The 17,860-nt window shown below is 36.6% G+C and overlaps 1 protein-coding gene across 3 annotated transcripts in view; it reads left to right on the top strand.

The window, feature by feature from the left end:
• LNPEP (leucyl and cystinyl aminopeptidase) overlaps positions 1-16,465 on the top strand; it is a 111,317-nt gene extending 94,852 nt beyond the window's left edge. For 2 of the 3 annotated variants that reach the window (XM_032275679.1, XM_032275687.1), the window contains exons 14-18: positions 1,533-1,719; positions 3,498-3,657; positions 5,876-6,016; positions 6,685-6,766; positions 7,353-16,465. In XM_032275679.1, coding sequence (XP_032131570.1) covers positions 1,533-1,719; positions 3,498-3,657; positions 5,876-6,016; positions 6,685-6,766; positions 7,353-7,481 — 699 coding nt within the window. In that variant the 3' untranslated portion in view covers positions 7,482-16,465. Of the gene's footprint in view, positions 1-1,532; positions 1,720-3,495; positions 3,658-5,875; positions 6,017-6,684; positions 6,767-7,352 lie in introns of all 3 variants that reach the window. The other variant, XM_032275669.1, reaches the window with a different exon arrangement.
• Positions 16,466-17,860: the final 1,395 nt, after the last annotated feature.

The raw sequence follows: 17,860 nt of genomic DNA, 5'->3' as shown, positions 1-17,860 counted from the left end.
GGTCATCTGTTGAAATTTTTTCATTTTAATTTTCCTTATATAGCCATGAAGGTTTTCTAAAGAATACCTAAAAACATTTTTTATATCAGAATGTTTGTTCCTTCTAGTGGCATTCATAAAAGTATATTTCATATGATGCTTTTTAAATCTCATGTTTCCTCACCCTTCCCCTTGCACAACTTGCAGTATGGAAATACTTTCACATACCATTAACAGCTTTGGTGTTTTTAAGTGGAGAAAAATTGTTTGTTAGTACCTTAATACTGCAAGTATACATTTAGCAATGACATCCCATACCAATAGACGAGATAGTAGATGATATTAATGAATAACTATTAGTTGTCTTAAGTGTGATAAGGTATTATGGTTCTGTAAGAGAATGTTCTGATATCTGTGAGTTGCATGCCAAAGTATTTATAAATGAAATATGATATCTATATCTCACTTTCATATCGTTCAGCTAAAACAAGAAAAAAACAAATGTGTGTGTATATGTGTGTTACACAAACTTGGAAACAAAGCAAATGTAAGAATGTTAAAAACTGGTGCATCTAGATTAACTGTGTATGGGTGTTCATTGTACTATCTTTTTTTGTAGGTTTGAAAGGTTTTTAAATAAAAACCTGGGGGAAAAACTAAACTATAAACAACTATTCTTTCCTGCAGACCTCAGGTTCTTGCTAATTTGGTTAATTTGTTATAAAATCAAACTAGTTGATAGTGTTAAATATACTTTTAATATTGGATTCAGAAACATTTAAACATCAGTAAAGCATATTTAAAATTTCTTTCATTGCTTTATGGGTTTGTAGATTCTAAAGTGACAAGGTCAGGAAGTTCTGACTTCCTTCCAGCAGTGGGTATAAATGATACTTTTTGGCATGAAAATAACTTCTAGCTGAGTATATGCAGCATAAAGGTTTCCTACTGCACAGAAGTCATTAATTTTTTTCTGAGTTAACATCAGTAAAAGTCCCCCTTAGCAGCCTTATGCATAACCTTTGTTATTGAATGGTTTCATCCCAGCTGTATGTGGGCTTCATATGCCAGTTAATACTTAATGAGTAATATCTATGCTTTTTTTTTTTTATTCCTCATTGGGTAAATGTTGGGGAAAAGAGATCTAATTGTCTTGATATTTTTCTTTTCTTTTCTTTTCTTTTCTTATTTTTCTTTTTTTTGAGACAGAGTCTTGCTCTGTTGCCCAGGCTGGAATACAATTACGTGATCTTAGCTCACTGCAACCTCCACTTCCCAGGTTCAAGTGATTCTCCCACCTCAGCCTCCCTAGTAGCTGGGATTACAGCCAGCTGCCATCATGCCCAGCTAATTTTTGTCTTTTTGTAGAGACAGGGTTTCACCATGTTGGCCAGGCTGATCTCGAACTCCTGACCTCGGGTGATCTGCCCACTTTGGCCTCCCAAAGTGCTGGGATTACAGGCATGAGCCACTGCACTTGGCTGTAATTGTCTTGATTTTTTCTGATTGTCCTCATTATTATTAAGCCGTTACAATCTATTTTGCCTCTCTAGGCCAGAGTATTTAAATTACTTCAAAACCAAATTAAACAACAAACTTGGACTGATGAGGGCACTCCATCTATGCGAGAGCTTCGGTCAGTCCTGCTACGGTTTGCTTGCACCTACAAACAGGAGAACTGCTGCACTGCTGCCATGAAACTGTTTGATGACTGGATGGCATCCAATGGAACTCAAAGGTGAAGTATACTTCTACTCAGATGAATTATCTTCTTTTTCTTTACCTCACGTCATATACAGAAACCAGGGTAATCTCATCCTGGGTCATAAATGTTACAAAATTGAGTGTTAGCGTAGGTGAACTCTGTATCTATATTCTCAAATCAGACTTTTAAAAAAATTGTGGTAAAATACACATAACAAAATTTACTATCCTAACCATTTTTACTATACAGTTCAGTAGTGTTGCATATATTCACATTATTTTGCACTTATCTTCAGAACTTACACATCTTGCAAAACTGAAACTATACCATTGAATGATTCCTCACTCCTTTTCCCCACCAACCCCTGCCAACCACTATTCTACTTTCTGTTTCTGTGAGTTTGACTACACTGTATATCTCACATAAGTCAAGTCATATAGAATTTGCCTTTTTGTGAATGGCTTATTTCACTTACCATAATGTCTACAAGTTTCTTCCATGTTGTAGCACGCATTAAAATTTCTTTCTTTCTTTTTTTTTTTTTTTGGAGACAGCGTCTTGTTCTGTCACCCAGGCTGGAGTGCAATGGTGCCATCTTGGTTTGCTGCAACCTCCACCTCCCACATTCTAGCGATTCTCCTGCCTCAGCCTCTGGAGTAGCTGGGATTACGGGTGCCTGCCACCATGCCCAGCTAATTTTTGTATTTTTAGTAGAGATGGGGCTTCACCATGTTAGCTAGGCTGGTCTTGAACTCCTGACCTCAGACAATCCAGATGCCTCAGCCTCCCAAAGTGCTGGGATTACAGACATCAGCCACTGCATGTGACCGAAATTTCTTTCTTTTTAAGGGCTGAATAATTTTTTATCGTATGTGTGTACCACATTTTGTTTATCCATTCATTCATGGATAGACCTTTGTGTTGCTTCTACCTTTTGGCTATTGTGAATATAATTCCATGAATACTGGTGTGCAAGTGCCTCCTAGAGACCCTGCTTTCAATTCTTTTGGATGTATACCCAGAAGTAGTATTGCTGGATCATATGGCAATTTTTTTTGAGGAACTGCCATATTGTTTTCTACAGCAGCTGCACCATTTTATATTCCCAACAACAGTGCACATGCATTGCAGTTTCTCTACATCCTTGCCAACACTTGCCATTGTCTGGGTTTTTGATAGCAGCCACCCTAATTGGTGTGAGGTGATAAACAAGTCTCTTAATTTAGAAATAAAACATAGCAGGTAGAGTTAGCAGTTAATGGAAATGCTTTTGGTGGTAATTGGTTCTTTCCACCTCCTTACTGGACATTATGGAGAGAAGATTCAAGCATCAGATGAAGAGTTTGGGTGGGGGATTTGGATAAACTTTTGAGGTCTTTCCCAGCTCTGAGATCTTAATAAAGGGAGTACACTGTGTTCTTCCCTGAACCCCATTTACTGCTCTATTTCTACCATGAAACTTATCACACTGAATTTTAATGTGCATATATATTGCTCTCTGCTTCATAATAACCTGTGAGTTCTCAGAGGATAGAGGCTCTCATGTCTCTTCTGCTCCCTAGTGTCCAGCCAGTTGCCTGCCTGGTTCTATGTGAATGCTCAGTGAATATTAAATTGAACTGATATATCCATAGTTGCTCTGCTAGGAAAGTAGCAGTCACTGAATTAAATTTTTCCTTGACCCTAAATTGTGTACCCAAACTTGTAGCTATTACTGACCCTTATACCAGAAACTCCACCACAGCCAACTCTTTGCCTTTGTATTCAGAATATTTTCTTGTTATTCTCATGTTTGACCTCCTCTCTTACAGCCTACCTACTGATGTCATGACAACTGTGTTCAAGGTTGGAGCAAAAACTGAGAAAGGCTGGTCATTCCTTTTGAAAAAGTACAATTCTATAGACTCTGAAGCAGAGAAGAACAAAATACTAGAGGCACTTGCCACCTCAGAGGATGTGCAGAAGCTTTACTGGTATGAATCCACCCAAGGAATATTATATAAAAACCAAAAGAATACAAGCACTATGCTCCTGGGCAGGAGCTCATTTTTAAGGGGTCTCTTTTCCTGCATTCTGTTATAGGCCAGGCCTAAGTTGGGCAGTGTGGTGAGGAGACTACAGGGGCTGGGATTTATCTTTATGGACAAGTATAATATGCCTTGCCCAAAAGAGATTGCAGGATGTCAGGAATCACAGCCCCCTCCTACTCCTTGCTCAAAAAGTCTTCCTCCCCTTGGAATGTTGTCTCATACACCACAATTGGTACTCCATATTTTGGGGCTGAGGTATTGATCTGTGCAACCTGTCATTTTAAAAATGCAGACATTTCAGAAAAAGATAACATATTAAACATTCTAGGTTCTACATTCATATGAATTTATTTGTCAGACTTTTTAATATGTAGTGATAAAGGCCCAGAAGTAGGAGTGTCATATGAGTGAAGGAAGGACAGTAAGTAGGGCCTCCTGACAAAAAGAACAGGCAGCGATGGGGTAGAGGAGCTCTACGTAGCCAAGAGGAATATGGAGGTAACTGGTATAGAGAGCACAGATGTTAAAAGTCACACTGAGGATAGAGGGAGGCTCCTGTGTCTCATTACTTCTGTTGTGTAATTTTGCTCAGATAAATCTTAATAGCTTCCTAGAGATGTCCTCAGCACCTGCCCAGACCCACTTACCAAAAGATATGCTGTAAATAGGAATTTTATTTAAAGTATTAGCCAGCCTCTGACTTAAGCAAATAGAGAAAAATAATTGTTTTTATACTGTACTAGTAATACACTAATAATGAATACTGTTAGTATTCAAACAGTACCTAAGAATATGGAGTAAAATATGAAAGTCTTTTCATGATCTTTTACTTCCATTCTTATTTTCTCTGTTAACAACAGTGTCAGTCCTGGTCTTTGTATTCATCTGGAATAGATACATGTATATATATGTACGTACATACATACATACATATTTAACCACATTTTAAAAATCGCATTAGGTTTATACTATACTGAGTGTTTTTGACAATCTGTTAAGTGAATGATCAGTCTATGAGATTTGCCATGTCACTTCATGAAGCCTGCTTTATTAAAAAAAAAAAAAACCTAAAGTGTTTCTATAGCTTCATAGTATTCTGTAGTATGGATCTATCATAATTTATTTAACCCACCACATTTTGTTGGGATTTTGTTTTTTTTTTCCCTTCTAAAAATACTGCCTTGGGGTGGGGGGTGGTTTCTCACTATAACAGATAGTACAGCATAGTAGATGAGAACTGTTTTCCTTCAGATGTCAAACTTTAGTATTTATTACTGTGTAACTGTGGGTCAATTAGATAACCTCCATTTCTTCAACTATAAAATTGAATTAGGTAGTATTAATAAATACCTACTTTACACCATTGTTGTGTCAAGGACTTAGAACATTATTTGGTATACAGTATCAGTAAATATTAACTACATTAATAACAGTATATTCTGAAATGTATCTTAATTTTCAAATATTTCAAATGGCCTAGATTTTTAACAATAGCAATATGGCCGGGCATAGCTGCTCACACCTGTAATCCCAGCATGTTGGGAGGCCAAGGTGGGTGGATCATGAGGTCAAGGGATTGAGACCATCCTGGCTAACACGGTGAAACCCCGTCTCTACTAAAAATACAAAAAATTAGCCAGACATGGTTGCAGGTGCCTATAATCCCAGCTACCTGGGAGACTGAAGCAGGAGAATCGCTTGAACCTGGGAAACAGAGGTTGCAGTGAGCTGAGATCACACCACTGCACTCCAGCCTGGGAAACAGAGTGAGGCTCCATCTCATAATAATAAAAATAGTAATATAATATACCTGCCCATTCCAATCAAATAAGGTTTTTACCAGAAAAAAATACCCACCTCCCGAATTATAATATTGTAAATTCTACCAGAATTTATTTCCTAAATGTTTTTAGTATTTCAAAACTATTTATTGTCATGTGACAATATAGGTAAATGCTTATTTCATTGGTGAATTCTTCATTTAAAAAAATGACATTTTCAATCTATGGATCAGCCGATCAACCACAGACTAACTGAGCAATTATTTTTCTTGAGTTGCTACAGAGCTTTAATTAGGAAACCATACTACTTTTAATCAAAGTTCAGTCATCACTTCTTCATGAATAATAATTTTGGAGGCTAAATCTGCTTTGCTCTTCAGGTTAATGAAAACTAGCCTTGATGGGGATATCATCGAAACACCGAAGCTGTATTTTATCATTAGAACAGTGGGTCGACATTTTCCTGGACACTTACTAGCATGGGATTTTGTCAAAGAGAACTGGAATAAACTTGTAAAGAAGTAAGTTTCTCAGAGAATTGTTAACTTTTAGTATTCTCAAGTTGTGCATTTGAAAGAAGTTCCCAGTGTTGTGTTGGCTCACAGAAGTTAGGATTTGCTGTGAGAGGAAAAATACTTCCATGAGAGTTTAACTGAAAGATCCGGAAATTTTCACATTTGTTAACATAATTCCATAGCAGGAATCATTTAACAGTAGCATTCCATGTAAGTTCTAATTAAGCCTAGCCTTGTTGGCACCCGGTCACTTAGCTCAGCATGGCTGCAGACTATTTTATTTTACAGCAACCATTTAGCTATGCATATTGAAAAATACCTCTGCATTGCCAAGGCATCAGTTAAGAACTCACATTCAGCTAGATACAGATGTAGGTTTTTTGCTTTTTTCTCTCATTTAAATTAATAATGGCATTTCTGGGTGTTCAGTGTGATCTTCGATTATATTAAGTGGATTAATAATTTGTCTGCATGTTCTGAACTCTTCCCTTTTTCTGCCTACCTTTCCTTACCACCAGCAGTAAGTATGCATGGGACTACCCTGGTCTCAGCTGCGGTTCCTGGGAGGAGGATTCTGCTCTGCCTTTGGCATTAAATACTTTGCTTTGCACTCAGGAACAACGCTTTACCAACAGCTGCCTAATTTTTTTGCTCTCATTTTTGTGTTTCTTCAGGCTCCATGTGCAGTCCTATATCATGCAAAGTATTGTTGCTGAATCAACTTACCTGTTTTCAACAAAGGCACATTTATCTGAGGTTGGTTGTATAAAATGCTAATGCAGACACTGGGCAACCCTCTGCATCCCCTAGCCAGGCTGCTCACTTTAAGCCAGATGGTGGATTTTTGTGCTAATTCCTGTCTCTTATCTCTGTCTTCCTTAATCAGTAGTAATGATTCTGCATTGTGATTACTTGTAGGGGGTGGGATATATGATAATGAGTAAAAATTCGGATTCCATTCTCTTCCCTTGTCTCCCTCATACAAATAATTTAAGTGGTCATAAAATTGTTTGGAAAAATTCCATTCTAAGGGTGAATTCATAGCACTAAGCCTTTGGACTCTACCTCATTTATTGTTACTTAAACATCTCGTTGGTTCCATTTTAAATTAGAAAAATGTATCCGTGTGGGAGTAAAAAGAATTCCTTTGTAAAATCATTTCGATATCACCATACTTGATTGGGAATCTATGTAGATACCTTGAATATTAAAGTACTTCTTTCTGCTGCTTTCAAGACAGCAGCACAGCCATCTCTAAGTTAAAGCTTTTTTTAAAAGCTGGAGTTACGTGAGGTTTATTGTCCTTTTCTTCTTTTGAAATTTTTCTGTGTGGAACTTACAGGTTCAGGCATTCTTTGAAAATCAGCCAGAGGCAAACGAGCTTCGTTATGTCCAGGAAGTTTTGGAAGTCATTCAGTTGAATATCCACTGGATGGAGAAGAACCTCAAAAGTCTCACATGGTGGCTGTAGCATGCACAACCACACCTCATTTTGTTGCCCATTCAGAGAGCTTGTAAGCTTGGGCTCTGCTGCTTTTGCAAAAGCCAAGGTAAAGCCAGGATCGCTGCCGAGTTGTTTGCACTCTTAGGAGTTCTAGTTAGCTCAGGGCCTGACTATTTTTCATCCGCCTTTTCTGAAATGTCTTTGGTCAGTGTGTAGTTATTTATTACAAAATTATATTCACCTAAATGCCAACCATCTACGAAAACAATGAGTAATTTTTCTACTTTGAAGATCTACAAATGGGGGGAAAACCTTGTTTTGGAATTCTGTTCTATTCCTCAGTATCCAGAAAGTTACCGATACAGTAAAACAAGGAAAGTTCTACCCTAAGAGCCACCATCACTGCAGGCTGCTGATTTGTTGGCCATCTGTTGCTTCTTATTGATAGATGGTATTGGAATGTGGTACAAGGTTAGCTCTGAAGAATATGATAATGAAGACAATAAGTATGCACTGTAAGAACTGACCTCAGGTGTGCAGATCTACTTTGATTTGGGGTTTTGATTAATTATTTTCTGAAAAAAAGTTTAAATAATGTCTGTAACTATTGTGTTTTTTCCTGCAGAATAGCCAGGTGCTACAGATTTTTAAATTTTTTGTTGTATTGAAAAGCTAAACAAGGCCAAAACGTTAAATTTTTTGAATATTTAAGACTTTCCTTTTCATCTTTTATAGCATTACCATAGGAAACTGTTCCAAACCGAGTTAGCTTTAATTATAATTATTTTATTTATAAATGGTGATAGTCCCCAAATCTGTACACCTTTCTCACTCTCTGCAGTAGATATACTTTAGGTTAGTATTTCTACATTTATGGCAAGCATTTTGCTAACACCAGTGTTTTTCATTGTGAATTTTATCACTATTACTAAAAATGCAATTTAAGTTGCCTTTTGGCATCATAGATCATAGAAACTTTCTCTCTGAATCATACCCATGTGTGGATTTTCATTTTATATGATAGTGTAGCATATTAGAATCATATTTTAAAATAGGACCTTTGAGAAATTGAAAAAACATTTATTTGAAGTTCACCATAGTACCTTAAAAGAACAAAGGGAACGTGGGCTAGGAGTAACTTGAATTCGTGTTTAGCATGGTGGGCTTTGAATTTTTTTCACTATCAAAAATAGTGCTTTTCTGTAGTTAAAAATTATAGTTTTTCTTTTTTTGTGTTCGAACTAACATAAAAGTAGTGGTCAAAGAAGGAAAGAAAGAAAGAAAAATGAGGGAGGATGTCCAAACTTTATGGCATTTTACTCCTTCTGAAAGAGAAATACTGTACTTGAATTTTTGAGCTATGCAGACTTAAACCTAGATTGTTGTGTTTCTTTGATTCTTAGGAGAAAAGCTTTCTTCCTAATGATTCTTGAGAACTTTATATTTTGTTTGGAAAACAGTTTCCTATGTATAAAAAAAGGGTAGTTACCCATTTGTGAGCACTTAAAACACTCCACAGAGTCAGATAGTGGGAAAGGTCACCTTTTTTAAATTCAGCAGGTATAAAGTTAGAATGTATGGAATTGTGCATAAAATTATATTTTATTTTATGAAAATATTTTTGTATAATAAAATTTAAAAGGCTAGTACGCTAAAAAAAAAGTTGTCTTTAATTCTAGTGTGTTTTCCCCATTTACTCTTTTCTAAAATTTCTCTGTTTAGAGTAGAAAATATTATATCCTGAGAATCACAGAATCATCTAAGTATGTCTTATTGAACTGAGGTGATTGCAGGTCTTTATTCTTCTTGTGCTTTGGTAAATGAATGATATTTTAGTTGATAGTGAAAGTAAATGTGTTTTTATATTTTTAGACTGAGGGAAAAATAGTAAACTTTTGAGAGTTTTGTTGTTGTTGCTAGGTTTTTTTTACTATGTTATCCTACTAAATTTCACTTTGATACAGAATTTAAATTTTGTAACTTCTCAAAATCAGTTAAGATTCTTCAATTTTACCTGTACATCTTAGCATCGCTCCTTTAATGTATGTTAGTTAACTCTGCATATGGCAAATCTTGTCTTGAATTATATCATTTCCTCTCTCTCTCTCTCTCTCTCTCTCTCTCTCTCTCTCTGTGTGTGTGTGTGTGTGTGTGTGTGTGTGTGTGTGGTGTGGGGGGTGTTGTTATGAGTAAAACCTTGTCAAAACTTGGCCTAAAAAAATAGATAACTCATGATCCACGGCTATCTTTATTACCCAAGGTTGTTCATTCCTATGGTACCAGATCCATAATAGTTGTAGTTCTTATTTTTTGTGGCCTTTACCTTAATTATTTGTAGTTTTAGTAAGCCTTGCCTTGGTTTTTCCCATAGAATTCCAAATTTTTAATGTTGAATAAACCCATCTATATAGGACTTCTGAAAACCACATCAGGAATGTAAGGTTAAGTGAGAGGTAGAACTCATAAGGTAATAGGTATAATGGTAGCTTTCAAAATTTTATCTTCTCAAAACATGTCTTAGCCACTGTATTTCTGAGAACTCAGACTGAAGCACAGAAGTCACAGTATGCTTCTTTTATTTAAGCATACGATTCATGACACAAGTACATGTTGAATAAGTGTTCTCATTGCAGAGAGGTCTACTTGAATATAAAAGGGACATCATACTAGATTATTTTGAAATGATAGAATGGGAAATCTAGAGTTGTGGAAGAAATATTTATGCTTTGGAGATCTAAAAACTTAGGAATGTAGGAATTGGAGGAGTCCAGTTTGTTCTGTTAATATGAAGTGGCTAGATACATTAAAGTGCAAGTCCTATCAGCTTCACCATAATCCTGGGCCGCCTTCTGTCTTGTTTTATTTAAGTCTCTTTAAATGAAATTTTGTTGTCATTGTTTTAGCATTCATGAACTTGCTTACCATCACAGGTTTTACCTTAATTTTCTTTGCCATATGTTTTTCCATTTTATGGGACGTTAGCCACCATAGGAACACAATAGTTGTCAGAATACTCCTGGGTGTAGGGAGCAAATCAACCTGCATCAGTATTATAGGGTACCAAACAGAATCCTTTCTATAAGGAAGTAAGAAATTAGTTAAGGGCTGGCTGGGCGCAGTGGCTTATGCCTGTAATCCCAGCATTTGGGGATGCCAAGGTGGGCAGACGATTTGAGGCCAGTAGTTATAGACCAGCCTGGCCAACATGGCAAAATCCATCTCTACTAAAAATATAAAAATCAGCAGAGCATGGTGGCGCACGCCTGTAATCCCAGCTGCTCAGGAGGCATGAGAATCACTTGAACCCAGGAGGCAGAGGTTGCAGTGAGCCAAGGTTGTGCCACTGCACTCCAACCTGGGTGACAGAGTGAGACTCTGTCTCAAAACAAATAAGTTAAGTGTTGATGTGGTTGAATTACTGACTGCTTGTTGAGGTGGATTTTAAAACAGTCTATTCAAACCAACTGCCTGGAACCATAATCTGCCATCAGATTGCTAAACATTCACATAATCCCCATGTTTCACAGGGCTACAGGGAAGGTAAACACATCTCAGCTGAGCCATCTCCAAGGACAGCAGTTCCTGGGCTGCAAAACTAGATCTGGATTTTGTTACGTAGGCATCTCTAAAATCTGAGCTCATGGATATGACATATCTCTTCTTTTCACCTTCACCTTTGCTACTTTTATATTTGTTGGAATTATGTTTCTTTTTAAATTTTGAGCTTCCTTCCCCGTTCACCCCATTTGTATTTTTAAAATCTAAGGTATATGTATTTGCTGGGTTTTGCATTCTTTTATTTTGTGTTCCATTCCCTGCTTTGCCAAATAAGTACCACATGAAAAGTGGAGGTCCAAAAGTATGGTAAATCTCCTCCCTTAACCTTATTGCCTGTGTGACTGATAGCTTACAGAAAAATTGAGGTTTTTTTTTTTTTTTGGGAGTATATACTTTTAAAATGTACACATATGTTTCTGATAGTTTTTATATTCTTTCATTTTGTATATTTTTGTCCTGATGAAGAGTGATATATATCATCCTATGAAAATTTCATCTACCCTTCCCATGTTGCCTATACAGGCAATAGGTACAGCTACAGACTAGTTATTTGGTTTCCTTCCTTGGAAGAAAGTGATGATGTTGAAAGGTGAGCAGGGTATGTTCTTTTAAAAGTGTATACAAATGTTTTTGCTGCTATTTTGTGTTATTTCATTTTGTATTTCATTCATCCATTTTGTGGACATGTAGATAAAACGTGGTGATCCGAAAGCATGACAGATGTCCCCTTTGCCTTTCTCCTAATTGTTCACATGAACAATAGCTAACAGAGCAGTCCTCGTTGCTGTTGTTTTGACTAGTCTTGGGGGCTGGGGTTGTATATTATTCTTTCAAGTGTGTATAAATATTGTGCCACCTTTTTCTACTTCATTTTATACTTGTTTCCTTCTATAGAGGTATATATACTTAATGAAAATTGAGGTTCAGAGTATGACAAATTTCCTCTTCTCCCTTTTCCTTATTGCCTTTTTAGGCAATAGCTAATAGAGTAGTTTGTTTTTTTGGGGGGTGTGGGAGAGAGTGGAATAGGTACTTAATGTCTATAAATATACTTGCTACTACAGTGTATTACTAATTTAATTCACACTGTGTCCTCCTCGTGGACGTGAAAGTACCAGTGAAATGTGGTGATCTTGATGTGTAACAGTTTCCCATTTTCCCCATCCCTGTTGACCACTGGGCAGTAGCTAACAGAGTAGTTGTCAAATGGAGTATTTGAGGTGAGAGAGAAGGATGGGGAAGGTAGGAAAATGCACTTACGTTTTTACTACTCATTGTATTAATTCATCGGGTGCCCAGACTGAAAGGTACATAATGAACCACGGGATTCCGGAGATATAACAATCTCCTCTTTCCCTTTCCCTTATTGCCCATGTCGGCAATACTTAGAGTAGTTTGGGTTTATTGAAGATATTTTGCTAGGAGAGAGAAAGTGGATTCAGAGTAAGAGTATATACTTTTAAAATGTATATAAATGTTTTTGCTACTTTTTTGTCACTACCTTTCTTACCTTGTCCTTTCCATGGATATATGAGGAAAATTGAGGTTCAGCCTGTAACAACTCTCCTCTTCTCCCCTTCCCTTAGATTGCCTGTGTTGGCAGTGTCTAAGAGAATAGTTGATTAGCTTCAGGGATTCTTCTGTGGGTATTGGGATATATACTTTTGTATATGTATGTACACATTTTTACTTCTTTATTATAGTGTTTCACTGGGTTCCTGGTCCTTCACTTGGACGTGTAGGTTCCTAATGAGCTGTGGAGTTATGGATGTATAACAATCTCTTCTCCCTTAACTCTTTTATGTATATGGGTAATAATTTTAAAGTAGCTTGAATTTTTTTGAAGTTTTGAGGGGTGGGAGGGGTCTAAAGGCAGAATATATACTCTTAAAAAATGTATATATACTTTTTATTACTATATTAGTTCATGTTGTATCAAGTCCATTGCTTGGACTTACAGGTACCTAATTAAACGTGGAGGTCCGGATGTATGAAAATCTCCTCTTTTCCCCTTTCCTTATTGCCTGTGTGGGCAATAATTATAGAGTAGTATAGATGGTTTTTCTTTTTTACCCCATCTCCTTGTCTCCAGGAGGGTGGGTGTGTACTTTTAGAAATGTATATAAATGTTCTTGCTCCTTTTTCCAGTTGCTTCATTGTGTGCCTAGGCCTTTCCATGGTTTCTTAGGTACGTAATGAAAATTGAGGTTCATTCTATGAAAAATCTCCCCTTCTCCCCTTCCCTTATTGCCTGTCTGGGCAATGGCTAGTAGAGTAGTTGTTTAAGGGTTTGTGTTTTTTGTTTGTTTTTTTGTTTTTGGTGGGGGGAGGCGGGGGATTTCTGGGTTTGTCTTTGTCTTTTGTTTAAATGTATATAAAAGTTTGCTAGTATTTGTTGTTGTTGTTCTTTCACTCTCGAGCCAGTTTTGTGTTTGGAGTTGTAGGAATCAAGTGTAATGAGGGACCCAGACCCAGGATTGTGGTAAATATTCTTTTCCTTCCTCAGAGCCTGTGTACACAAACAATAGTATATGAGCACTGCAGGGCTTTGGTTTTGGCCTTTTGCTTTTGAGGTTGTTAATGAGGAGTGGGATTGTGAGAGGAAAAGGCAAGATACATAATTTTTTTAAATGTGTATAAATGTTTTGCCACTTTTTGGTGTTAACTTTATTTTGAATCTGCTCCTTTGCATGACCGCTTAGGTAGAAATAAAGTTGAGATTGACTCTATGAAAAATCTCCCATACTCCCCATCCCTCATTGCCTAGTGGGCAATGGTAGAGTAGATGTTTGGTTTCTTTTGGGGGCGTGTCTGGGGTGAGTCACACACACACACACACACACACATACACACACACACAAGAACACACAAATTTATGTGTATATACATTTTATATACTATATATATATATATACATGTATTTTATTGTATATAAATATTTGCTACATGCTGTGTGTTATATAATGTGGTGCCCAGTCCTCTGCTAGGACATGTATGTACATAATGAAACATGGAGGTCCAGACGTATGATAACTCTCCTCTGTTTCCCTTCCCTTGTTGCCTGCAGGGGCAATCATTTCATATCTTGGGTTTTTTATTATTTAATTTTTATTTTTTTGCAGGGAGGGGTTCTTTGGGTGGGTAATGGTTAGGGGAAAAGGACAGTGTCTATACTTTTTGAAGATGTATATAAATGTTTTCATGTTACTGGTTTTGTACCTAGTCCTTTGCATGGATATATAGGTACCTAATGAAAATCGAGGATCAGTGTATGACAAATCTCCCATCCTCCCCTTTCCTTATTGCCTGTGTCAGCAATAGCAAATAGAATAGTCGTGTGTTGTTTACTTACTTGTCTGTTTTGGAGAGATTTCTATTTTTGTTAGGGAAATTTTCTTAATAAGTATAAATACGTTTTCATATCTTTATTTCTTTTTGTAGTCTTTTGCATGGCTATGTAGGGACGTAATGAAATTTGAGTTTCATAATATGACAGCTCACTTCTTCCTTTCCTACATATTCCTCACTTAGCAGTAGTTAGTATGGTTGTTTTGTGGTTATTTTATTTTATTCTCTAGGATGTAGTCCATTAAGGATGCAAACATATAGATGAACATATATAATTTGCTTCTTTTTTCCTTCATTACTTTCCTTTAACACTTAGTCCTTTGCAGGGGTCTGACTGTACCTAATAAAAATAAAGACCTACTAAATCCCTGCCATCTGGCTTGAAGGTGTAGCAGTGTAGTGATGTAGCTAATGGCAGCAGGTGTGCAGCAGATAAGATGGGGAAGACACTTCGATATGGTTGAGCTGTGAAAGCTAATTAGAGCCAGCATTTCTTATGTTGATTCCGATTGAATGAGATAGTGAAACGAGACCTGTGCTTTTGTAAATTCTAGAAAGGCAAGAGAACAGTACTGAATAAAGATGTGTTTAAACTTCATTGCTGATATATCTTTTAGTAACTAGCAAACCGGTGAAGCTGATAAGCCAATAAGAGTGCTGCCTAGAATTCATTTGCAAACCTGTAAGGGTAGCTTCTTTTTGAGGCCTGGAATTCTGATTCATCTATAGAAGTTTATTATGATTCCATCAATAGCATAGCTTGCGTACCTAGTAGAAATTGTTTCTTGGAATGAACCTTTTGAGTTATTGATATGGCTCCGATGAATAACAACATGAGCCCTAAAACTAATCCAAAAGGAATTTTCTCTTTCAACCCCCACACCTGGCAAGACAAGTTGGCCCTTTCCTGCCAGAGTTCTTTTGTGTGGCTGCATCTTTCTCCTCCGTTCTCCATTGTGTGCTTTCCATTTTGTCTTTCGTGCCTACACGGTTAGATGTTTTCTTCACTGGAATTTACAAATTGTATTTTGTGTGCATATCATGTATCCAGACCTGTATGTTCACTTTAAGCATTCTTATATCACCGTGTCTCTTTATCTACCATATGGTAAATGTTAAAACTCCACATTTGTCTGCATCAAAGAAAATGCATGTGCACACATTCTCCCTCTGCTTTCCTCCCTCACTCTCTGCTTTCCTTCCTCCCTTCAAGACTCTTAACATTGTTTGTTTTATCATTTATGATTCTACTACATGCTGAAGATTTGCCATATTACTATTTTGGTAACATTGAGTGATAGAACTCCTAGAAAATTTGCAAAGCAGTGTTATATACTGTATATCAAACTCTCAGGTTCTAGTGTTGAAAAATTAGCCTATACTTTGCTATTACTTTTACCTGCTGCCGTAGGAAAAAAAAAATGTTTATCCATGACACATTTAAATTTGATCATAAATGAAAGAAAAAGGGGCACCTTTTTGGAGTTAGTCATGGTAGTCATTCATGATATTTCTGAACAGTTCTTAATTTAAAATACTTCAGAGGAAGTAAAGGTCATGGCTTAGCTGGAGGAAATGCTTCAGAAGTTTCAACTGTATAAACCATCAGTACAATAATACTCTGTGTATGTATGTGTATATAAAATGAGAATTACGGCGTAATTGGAGCATTTGCATTAATCAACAAACTCACATTGAGACAAAACTTAGTCTTACAGCCGTCTTGATTAAAGCCAAGTGTTCCATGTTGCTGTGAAGAATAGTCTCTTTCAAATACTTTGGAAAGTAGTTACCTGGAAACTTGTAAAGGTATTACACTTTTATATTTAAACCCCTATAGAGATCTTCAATTCCTTGAGTCTGAGCTTGTGGGTGGAATTCTAAATTTGTATTGTAATCTGTCTTTTGTGAAAGATTTTGAAAATATGTATATATAATATTGTATATGCAGATTGTGTTGTTTCACTTGTAAAGGGAAAAGGCTTATTTTTCTTTATATTTCTGATAACTTGTTTTGCATATGACCAGCACTGACTGAAAGGCATGTTTAACTGCAAACACTGTTGCTTTTTTGTGAAATGAAAATAAAAGTATTTAAATACAAATATTGTGTGGCCTTTTTGTATTTATATATGTATATATAAAGTGCTATTTCTTCTTGGGTTGTGGCCTCTACCTGGGCAGTTCCTGTATTCATTGTCTTTTGTGGTTAGTTTTGTGTTTTCATCAGTATCAAGTATCTTTACTGCATATACCTCAGTTGACATTTGACATTTGGAGGTGGCTAATTTTTTGTTGTTGGGGCTGTTCTGTGCATCATAGGACATTTAGCAGCATCCCTTCCAGGCCAATTGCAACCAGTTTCCAATAGAAACTCCTGTCCTCAGTTGTGACAACTAAAACCCCTCCTCCAGACATTGCCAAATGTCCCGAGAGGTGAAGGTTAAAACTTTCAGTGGATTCATAGGGCAGGGAACTCAGTAACAGTCACAGGAGCTCCATCAGGACCATTATTTACTTTTTGGACTAAAGCAGTTCTTGTAAACACTCAGGTCATCTAAGTAGCCAACTGACGCCATAGTCATACAGTACCTAAATCAGTGTACAATAATACTCTGTGTATGTATGTGTATATAAAATGAGAATTATGGTGTAATTGGAGCATTACGTTTCACATGTTGTATGCCAGTTAAACCAAGGAACACTGTCTTACTTTGAAGGTGAAACACTATATCAGGGAAATATCCCTTGTGTTGATTCACATATAAGTGGGAGAATGAGTGCACAACCTTTTTAGAGGCATACTGCCACAGTTATATTCCTGGTCAGGTCTACAAAAGGAGCTTCTTGGTTCTGTCTGCATGAATAGCCTTGAGGGAGAATTGAGAATTTCTTAGGCTTCTAGAAATATGAACTAGAATATGTATTCTTTTACAGTAATTGTTAGGGCTTAAAGTAGGGCGTTTGAAGGCAAAGTTAGTAAGGCATAATTCCCATACTACTCCCATACCCAAAATCCTATTTCTGAGGACACAAAACCTTGATGCATGCCCTTTTAAAATCTCTTATAATGATCATTACTAATATTTAGGGGAAATGTTCTTAAAAATTGTGAAGATTTTGATCAAAAGCTTCTGGTTAAACTTTTTATGCTTTGTAATTCACAGATACCAGCAGTAAACAATTGAATTAAGACCCATTATAAATGTAAAGAACACTTTGATTCCAATAGACTTTTTGGATGGAGAGCAATAATAACTTTTCTCTATTTTTCTAAAGTATTTTTAGAAATCATGGTACAGAAGAATGATTCAGTTATATCTTCTTTTTGCTTCTTCAATTCTTACATAAAGCCCACCCAGCCCCCACCACCAACACACACACACAGGCTCTGGTGTTTATTAAAATTTGTGTGCAAGTTGAACAGTTGACTTACATGCTGTACAGAGGTGCTTTTTTGCTAGAGAGCAAAATCATACTTTTAAGTTGTTAATTACACC

Source organism: Sapajus apella, unplaced genomic scaffold (assembly GCF_009761245.1).
Source record: "Sapajus apella isolate SASKATOON/1434 unplaced genomic scaffold, GSC_monkey_1.0 scaffold1, whole genome shotgun sequence".
In the NCBI taxonomy this organism is placed as follows: Eukaryota; Metazoa; Chordata; class Mammalia; order Primates; family Cebidae; genus Sapajus; species Sapajus apella.
Note: the sequence above shows the minus strand (reverse complement) of the source record. Positions and strands in the feature narration are given on the sequence as shown.